At 26.9% G+C, this 11,104-nt stretch overlaps 1 protein-coding gene across 1 annotated transcript; it reads left to right on the plus strand.

Annotated features, from left to right (window-relative positions):
- Window positions 1-9,384: 9,384 nt before the first annotated feature.
- Bma-snb-2 (uncharacterized protein) lies at window positions 9,385-10,837 on the plus strand (the record flags this gene model as incomplete). The annotated part of the gene is made up of 4 exons (XM_001896102.2): window positions 9,385-9,450; window positions 9,854-10,031; window positions 10,383-10,514; window positions 10,797-10,837. 4 exons carry the CDS (start codon window positions 9,385-9,387, stop codon window positions 10,835-10,837), a joined length of 417 nt encoding a protein of 138 aa, XP_001896137.2.
- Between the last annotated feature and the right edge of the window lie 267 nt (window positions 10,838-11,104).

Below are 11,104 nucleotides of genomic sequence, written 5' to 3' on the forward strand. Positions count from 1 at the left end.
TAATATATCACTAAAGCACATTTTTGATTAATTCATACCATTCTCTACTGATATAATAGATTAATTCATACCGTTTTGTGCAAATATAATAATATCACTAAAGGACATTTGATTAATTCATACCATTTCTCTACTGATATAATAGATAAATTCATACCGTTTGTGTGCAAATATAATAATATCACTAAAGACATTATGATTAATTCATACCATTTCTCTACTGATAGAATAGATTAATTCATACCGCTTGTGTGCAAATATAATAATATCACTAAAGACATTTGATAAATTCATACCGTTTGTGTGCAATATATAATAATATCACTAAAGGACATTTTGATTAATTCATAACCATTTCTCTACTGATATAATAGATTAATTCATACCGTTTGTGTGCAAATATATAATATCACTAAAAGACATTTTGATTAATTCATACCATTTGTGTGCAAATATAATAATATCACTAAAGGACATTTTGATTAATTCATACCATTTCTCTACTGATATTATAGATTAATTCATACCGTTTGTGTGCAAATATAATAATATCACAAAGACATTTTGATAAATTCATACCATTTCTCTACTGATATAATAGATTAATTCATACCGTTTGTGTGCAAATATAATAATTTCACTAAAGGACATTTTGATTAATTCATACCATTTCTCTACTGATAAAATAGATTACTTCATACCGTTTGTGTGCAAATATAATAATATCACTAAAGGACATTTTGATTATTTCATACCATTTCTCTACTGATATAATAGATAAATTCATACCGTTTGTGTGCAAATATAATAATATCACTAAAGGAAATTTTGATAATTCATACCATTTCTCTACTGATATTATAGATTAATTCATACCGTTTGGTGCAAATATAATAATATCACTAAAGGACATTTTGATTAATTCATACCATTTCTCTACTGATATAATTATAAATTCATACCGTTTGTGTGCAAATATAATAATATCACTAAAGGACATTTTGATTAATTCATACCGCTTGTGTGCAAATATAATAATATCACTAAAGGACATTTTGATTAATTCATACCATTTCTCTACTGATATAATAGATTAATTCATACCGTTTGTGTGCAAATATAATAATATCACTAAAGGACATTTTGATTAATTCATACCATTTCTCTACTGATATAATAGATTAATTCATACCGTTTGTGTGCAAAATAAATAATATCACTAAAGACATTTTGATTAATTCATACCATTTCTCTACTGATATAATAAGATTATTCATACCGTTTGTGTGCAAATATAATAATATCACTAAAGGACATTTTGATTATTTCATACCATTTCTCTACTGATATAATAGATAAATACATACCGTTTGTGTGCAAATATAATAATATCACTAAAGGAAACTTTGATTAATTCATACCGTTGTGTGCAAATATAATAATATCACTAAAGACATTTTGATTAATTCATACCATTTCTCTAAGGACATTTTGATTAATTCATACCGTTTGTGTGCAAATATAATAATATCACTAAAGGACATTTTGATTAATTCATACCATTTCTCTACTGAATAATAGATTAATTCATACCGTTTGTGTGCAAATATAATAATATCACTAAAGAAATTTTGATTAATTCATACGGTTTGTGTGCAAATATAATAATATCACTAAAGGACATTTGATTAATTCATACCATTTCTCTACTGATATATATAGATTAATCATACCGTTTGTGTGCAAATATAATAATATCACTAACGGACATTTTGATTAATTCATACCATTTCTCTACTGATATAATAGATTAATTCATACCGTTTGTGTGCAAATATAATAATATCACTAAAGGACATTTTGATTAATTCATACCATTTCTCTACTGATATAATAGATAATTCATGCCGTTTGTGTGCAAATATATTAATATCACTAAAGGACATTTTGATTAATTCATACCATTTCTCTACTGATATAATAGATAAATTCATACCGTTTGTGTGCAAATATAATATATCACTAAAGGACATTTTGATTAATTCATAACCATTTCTCTACTGATATAATAGATAAATTCATACCGTTTGTGTGCAAATATAATAATATCACTAAAGGAAATTTTGATTAATTCATACCGTTTGTGTGCAAATATAATAATATCACTAAAGGACATTTGATTAATTCATACCATTCTCTACTGATATAATAGATAAATTCATACCGTTTGTGTGCAAATATAATAATATCACTAAAGACATTATGATAATTCATACCATTTCTCTACTGATATAATAGATTAATTCATACCGTTTGTGTGCAAATATAATAATATCACTAAAGGACATTTTGATTAATTCATACCATTTGTGTGCAAATATAATAATATCACTAAAGACATTTGATAATTCATACCATTTCTCTACTGATATATAGATTAATTCATACCGTTTGTGTGCAAATAATAATAATATCACTAAAGGACATTTTGATAAATTCATACCATTTCTCTACTGATATAATAGATTAATTCATACCGTTTGTGTGCAAAATATAATAATTTCACTAAAGGACATTTTGATTAATTCATACCATTTCTCTACTGATAAAATAGATTACTTCATACCGTTTGTGTGCAAATATAATAATATCACTAAGGACATTTTGATTATTTCATACCATTTCTCTACTGATATAATAGATAAATTCATACCGTTTGTGTGCAAATATAATAATATCACTAAAGGACATTTTGATTAATTCATACTGTATGTGTGCAAATATAATAATATCACTAAAGGACATTTTGATTAATTCATACCATTTCTCTACTGATATAATAGATTAATTCATACCGTTTGTGTGCAATATAATAATATCACTAAAGACATTTTGATTAATCATACCATTTCTCTACTGATATAATAGATTAATTCATACCGCTTGTGTGCAAATATAATAATATCACTAAAGACATTTTGATTAATTCATATACCATTTCTCTACTGATATAATAATTAATTCATACCGTTTGTGTGCAAATATAATAATATCACTAAAGGACATTTTGATTAATTCATACCATTTCTCCTGATATAATAGATTAATTCATACCGTTTGTGTGCAAATATAATAATATCACTAAAGGACATTTTGATTGTTTCATACCATTTCTCTACTGATATAATAGATTAATTCATAACCGTTTTGTGCAAATATAATAATATCACTAAAGAAATTTTGATTAATTCATACCGTTTGTGTGCAAATATATAATATCACTAAAGGACATTTTGATTAATTCATACCATTTCTCTACTGATATTATAGATTAATTCATACCGTTTGTGTGCAAATATAATATTATCACTAAAGGACATTTTGATTAATTCATACCATTTCACTACAGATATAATAGATTAATCATACCGTTTGTGTGCAAATATAATAATATCACTAAAAGAAATTTGATTAATTCATACCGTTTGGTGCAAATATAATAATATCACTAAAGGACATTTTGATTAATTCATACCATTTCTCTACTGATATAATAAATTAATTCATACCGTTTGTGTGCAAATATAATAATATCACTAAAGGACATTTTGATTAATCATACCATTTCTCTACTGATATAATAGATAATTCATACCGTTTGTGTGCAAATATAATAATATCACTAAAGGACATTTGATTAATTCATACATTTCTCTACTGATATAATAGATTAATTCATACCGTTTTGTGTCAAATATAATAATATCACTAAAGGACATTTTGATTAATTCATACCATTCTCTACTGATATAATAGATTAATTCATACCGTTTGTGTGCAAATATAATAATATCACTAAAGGACATTTGATTAATTCATACCGTTTGTGTGCAAATATAATAATATCACTAAAGGACATTTGATTAATTCATACCATTTCTCTACTGATATAATAGATAAATTCATACCGTTTGTGTGCAAATATAATAATATCACTAAAGGACATTATGATTAATTCAATACCATTTCTCTACTGATATAATAGATTAATTCATACCGCTTGTGTGCAAATATAATAATATCACTAAAGGACATTTTGATTAATTCATACCATTTCTCTACTGATATAATAGATTAATTCATACCGTTTGTGTGCAAAATATAATAATATCACTAAAGGACATTTGATTATTTCATACCATTTCTCTACTGATATAATAGATTAATTCATACCGTTTGTGTGCAAATATAATAATATCACTAAAGGACATTTTGATTAATTCATACCATTTCTCTACTGATATAATAGAATAATTCATACCGCTTGTGTGCAAAATATAATAATATCACTAAAGGACATTTTGATTAATTCATACCATTTCTCTACTGATATAATAGATTAATTCATACCGTTTGTGTGCAAATATAATAATATCACTAACGGACATTTTGATTAATTCATACCATTTCTCTACTGATATAATAGATTAATTCATACCGTTTGTGTGCAAAATATAATAATATCACTAAAGGACATTTTGATTAATTCATACCATTTCTCTACTGATATAATAGATTACTTCATACCGTTTGTGTGCAAATATAATAATATCACTAAAGGACATTTGATTAATTCATACCATTTCTCTACTGATATAATAGATAAATTCATACCGTTTGTGTGCAAATATAATAATATCACTAAAGCACATTTTGATTAATTCATACCATTTCTCTACTGATATAATAGATTAATTCATACCGTTTGTGTGCAAATATAATAATATCACTAAAGGACATTTGATTAATTCATACCGTTTGTGTGCAAATATAATAATATCACTAAAGGACATTTTGATTAATTCATACCATTTCTCTACTGATATAATAGATAAATTCATACCGTTTGTGTGCAAATATAATAATATCACTAAAGGACATTATGATTAATTCATACCATTTCTCTACTGATATAATAGATTAATTCATACCGTTTGTGTGCAAATATAATAATAATCACTAAAGGACATTTGATTAATTCATACCGTTTGTGTGCAAATATAATAATATCACTAAAGGACATTTTGATTAATTCATACCATTTCTCTACTGATATTATAGATTAATTCATACCGTTTGTGTGCAAATATAATAATATCACTAAAGGACATTTGATAAATTCATACCATTTCTCTACTGATATAATAGATTAATTCATACCGTTTGTGTGCAAATATAATAATTCACTAAAGGACATTTTGATTAATTCATACCATTTCTCTACTGATAAAATAGATTACTTCATACCGTTTGTGTGCAAATATAATAATATCACTAAAGACATTTGATTAATTCATACCATTTCTCTACTGATATAATAGATAAATTCATACCGTTTGTGTGCAAATATAATAATATCACTAAAGGAAATTTTGATTAATTCATACGGTATGTGTGCAAATATAATAATATCACTAAAGGACATTTTGATTAATTCATACCATTTCTCTACTGATATAATAGATTAATTCATACCGTTTGTGTGCAAATATAATAATACACTAAAGACATTTTGATTAATTCATACCATTTCTCTACTGATATAATAGATTAATTCATACCGCTTGTGTGCAAATATAATAATATCACTAAAGGACATTTGATAATTCATACCATTTCTCTACTGATATAATAGATTAATTCATACCGTTTGTGTGCAAATATAATAATATCACTAAAGGACATTTTGATTAATTCATACCATTTCTCAACTGATATAATAGATTAATTCATACCGTTTGTGTGCAAATATAATAATATCACTAAAGGACATTTTGATTGTTTCATACCATTTCTCTACTGATATAATAGATAAATACATACCGTTTGTGTGCAAATATAATAATATCACTAAAGGAAACTTTGATTAATTCATACCGTTTGTGTGCAAATATAATAATATCACTAAAGGACATTTGATTAATTCATACCATTTCTCTACTGATATTATAGATTAATTCATACCGTTTGTGTGCAAATATAATATTATCACTAAAGGACATTTTGATTAATCCATACCATTTCACTACTGATATAATAGATTAATTCATACCGTTTGTGTGCAAATATAATAATATCACTAAAGGAAATTTGATTAATTCATTCGCTTGTGTGCAAATATAATAATATCACTAAAGGACATTTTGATTAATTCATACCATTTCTCTACTGATATAATAGATTAATTCATACCGTTTGTGTGCAAATATAATATTATCACTAAAGGACATTTTGATTAATCCATACCATTTCTCTACTGATATAATAGATTAATTCATACCGTTTGTGTGCAAATATAATAATACACTAAAGACATTTTGATTAATTCATACCATTTCTCTACTGATATAATAGATTACTTCATACCGTTTGTGTGCAAATATAATAATATCACTAAAGACATTTTGATTAATTCATACCATTTCTCTACTGATATAATAGATAAATTCATACCGTTTGTGTGCAAATATAATAATATCACTAAAGGAAATTTGATTAATTCATACCGTTTGTGTGCAAATATAATAATATTCACTAAAGGACATTTTGATTAATTCATACCATTTCTCTACTGATATAATAGATAAATTCATACCGTTTGTGTGCAAATATAATAATATCACTAAAGACATTATGATTAATTCATACCATTTCTCTACTGATATAATAGATTAATTCATACCGCTTGTGTGCAAATATAATAATTTCACTAAAGGACATTTTGATTAATTCATACCATTCTCTACTGATATAATAGATTAATTCATACCGTTTGTGTGCAAATATAATGATATCACTAAAGGACATTTTGATTATTTCATACCATTTCTCTACTGATATAATAGATTAATTCATACCGTTTGTGTGCAAATATAATAATATCACTAAAGGAAATTTTGATTAATTCATACCGTTGTGTGCAAATATAATAATATCACTAAAGGACATTTGATTAATTCATACCATTTCTCTACTGATATTATAGATTAATTCATACCGTTTGTGTGCAAATATAATAATATCACTAAAGGACATTTTGATTAATTCATACCATTTCTCTACTGATATAATAGATTAATTCATACCGTTTGTGTGCAAATATAATAATATCACTAAAGGACATTTTGATTAATTCATACCATTTCTCTACTGATATAATAGATTATTCATACCGTTTGTGTGCAAATATAATAATATCACTAAAGGACATTTTGATTAATTCATACCATTTCTCTACTGATATAATAGATTAATTCATACCGTTTGTGTGCAAATATAATAATATCACTAAAGGACATTTTGATTAATTCATACCATTTCTCTACTGATATAATAGATTACTTCATACCGTTTGTGTGCAAATATAATAATATCACTAAAGGACATTTTGATTAATTCATACCATTTCTCTACTGATATAATAGATAAATTCATACCGTTTGTGTGCAAATATAATAATATCACTAAAGGACATTTTGATTAATTCATACCATTTCTCTACTGATATAATAGATAAATTCATACCGTTTGTGTGCAAATATAATAATATCACTAAAGGAAATTTTGATTAATTCATACCGTTTGTGTGCAAATATAATAATATCACTAAAGGACATTTTGATTAATTCATACCATTTCTCTACTGATATAATAGATTAATTCATACCGTTTGTGTGCAAATATAATAATATCACTAAAGGACATTTTGATTAATTCATACCATTTCTTCTACTGATATAATAATTGATTAATTCATACCGTTTGTGTGCAAATATAATAATATCACTAAAGGACATTTTGATTAATTCATACCGTTTGTGTGCAAATATAATAATATCACTAAAGGACATTTTGATTAATTCATACCATTTCTCTACTGATATAATAGATTAATTCATACCGTTTGTGTGCAAATATAATAATATCACTAAAGGACATTTTGATTAATTCATACCATTTCTCTACTGATATAATAGATTAATTCATACCGTTTGTGTGCAAATATAATAATATCACCAAAGGACATTTTGATTAATTCATACCTGAGCAGTTACAAGCTAGCGCAGTAATGCAAACATAGCATGACGTAGTATATGAATTTCTCAGATAAATTAAGCTCAAAAGAAATGCTGATTTTAATTATGATAAAAATCACCCAGGCATAAAACAGCTAAAAATCGGTATTGGCAACATTCGAATAGATGGTCCGTGACAAGTATGAAGACTTAATGTCTTACCAATTTATTGTAAATATTACTGATAAAATTTCAACATACCGCAAAGCCAGACATAGAAAAATGGAAGAAAGCATATATCCAGATATATGAACTGTTTGTGAAAGTTTAAAAGCCATGATATAACTGGGACACAAATCAGCCTGCTGAACTTGAAGATTGGTTACTTTCCAGCAAATGAACATCGCTACTTCTTAAAGATATCAACTTATCACAGTCAGAAGCACATATCATGATGAGGCAGTAATCCAAAACATATAATATCATACAATGTCGCATCTGATTTATTAAATATCTTCACGCGCTGAAGTGCTCCGAACTAGAATCCTAAAAAAAAAAGTGGAACTGCACTTTACATTACAAAAATGAAAGAATGAAACATGGATATTTTGATTTGTTAAACAAAAGAACTAAAGATGTATAGCACTTCTAAACATAAAGAACTTCAGTGCTTACTGGAATATCCACAATGCATCTACCATCTTTCCTCTCGCATATCAGTTGCACTCCATGTATAATTCTTTAAAAAAAATCTTATTAAAGTTTATAAAATACAGAAGGAAAACCACTGAACGAATGTAATAAATACTACACCACGAATAGGCTCATTAGTAATTAATAATGAATTTCCAATAAATAAAACAAAGAAGAACAAGAACAGGAAGGTACTACTACTTTAGAACGCAATACAGGAAGAGAGGGAACTGTTCATTTCTAAATTCAGGAAAACTTGATTCCTAGAATCAAGTTTTCCTGAATTTGGTGTGATTTTTTCCACAGTTTTCTGAAACAGTAGACAGAATCTCTCACCTTTCCTAAGATGTTCAGGAAAGAGGTACCGTTTCATTGCTTCGATAAACAACGTACCCATCCACACAAAAAATACCTCATCACATGTTTGAACCTAATCTGTGATATGGCCGAAATGTAACCCGCAACGAAACAACGCATCCCATTTGCACTATTGAAAGGAATATGCATTCAGTAATATTTTGAGTTAACGCAACATGAAGTGAAGCGACATCAAATAGAATGACGTCCCATCCAGAAGGGCATTTTTTGAATATTGAAGCTTTTGTCCAAGACAGAAATGATAAAGGTTAAAGTGGAAGCTTTGATTTGTTACCATTGTATTTTGAGTGATAAATCAAAGCAGGTTGTGTTTATTCATTGGATATGTATTAAAACAAACTAATCGACTTAATTTAATTAACTAGTATTATTTTGTCTGGCGAGTTACAACTGCTGTCTTTTTATGTCATTTACATATGCAATTTCTACGAACTTTACTTAATCGAAGTGACAGCAATTCAGCAATAACATTTCCGGAAGTTTTGACAAAATAAAAGTATTCTGTGGTTTGTTAAATTGATCTTAACCGGAGTGATTTAAAAGGTTTTTGGATTGGCGCGTTTTTTGAATATTTGTCTGTAGATATAAGCAATTTTTTTTTTTGTAACTTGTTTACCATCACGCTACAATCAATCTATGAACGAACATTTCTCATCTTTTATGGCTTTTTTATCTAATCTCAACCATTTTATCCTTTATAGTTTAAGGTTAAAATGGAATCCTTTAGTCTTCCGGTAACTTATATTGGTAGAGTAACAACACTAGATTCAAACAGAGTTCAGAAAATCCAAAGGGAGCTTGAAGAAGTAATAAAAATTGTTCGAAGTGATATCGATCGTATCATTGAGCGTGAAGGTCGGCTGAAGAATCTAACCGTACGCGCCGGTAATTTCTTTTTCAGGACTTTCACAGATTCTTAAAGTATTTGAATGTATATTTTTAAGGCAGAGGAAAATTCCAACGTCAGAAATATCTATAGATCATAATTGCATATTTAGTTAATTTTTCTTGACTAATCTAAGAAAAACCACAACTTTTATTTCATAACTTTATGCTATTATAGTGCGATATTTTACAGTGCGATGTATTTTAGAAAAATCTTTTCAACTTTATAAGAGCCTGCAAATTTCCTATGGCATTTCTAATCCCATTTCTATTGATTTAATCATTAAGGCAGTGCTTTTCTTAACTATAAGTGTAAGGTGTGATATCTTTATTTCTGTATTCATATTTTAGACGAGATGGAAGCTCGAGCAGGACAGTTTTCACGCAAGGCAATTCAAGTTAGACGTAACATATGGTGGCGTGGTGCACGTCTGACGATTACCATCGTTTGTACTTGTATGCTCTTCGTCGTCGGTATCATTGGTTAGTTGACTGTTATTTTGAACTTATTTCCAATAACATTTTAATTAATGAATGAATTTAAATATATGGTTTTTCGAGACAATCCTAACCATACTTGGATTTTTAGAATCACATAAAGATACAATTCTGCCATTAATAATTCGATTGATGGCAAATTCGCAGAATGGTAATATTCGTTTGAAATCCCAGATTGTAATTATTAGGAACAAGTAAAACCTGTATAGTAGGATTTTGGCTTACAATGCTTGGAGCAAATTATATTACCAGATATCCTAGTTTCAGTTCTTTCGATAAATGCGAAGAATAATAATGACTCTCCGTAATATGCATGATATGTCTAATTTGGTTTCTTATATATCTATATCTTTTAAGGATTTTCCACAGAAGTAATGTAATATTTCAATTTTGCATATGTGTAAAATTATTTTTAAGCTTTCTCAGGTTGTTTATTTTAATACTAGTAAACTTCAGCATTATTAGCTGTTGATAATGCTTAACATTAGATTTTTTCCTGTATTGCATCAGTGAATGTCTATAGGAAATAAGAAATGTTTTTTATTTTAAAATCACAAAAATATAATTTGTTTTTT

The sequence above is a fragment of the Brugia malayi genome (genome assembly GCF_000002995.4).
Source record: "Brugia malayi strain FR3 genome assembly, contig: Bm_030, whole genome shotgun sequence".
NCBI classification, from domain to species: Eukaryota; Metazoa; Nematoda; class Chromadorea; order Rhabditida; family Onchocercidae; genus Brugia; species Brugia malayi.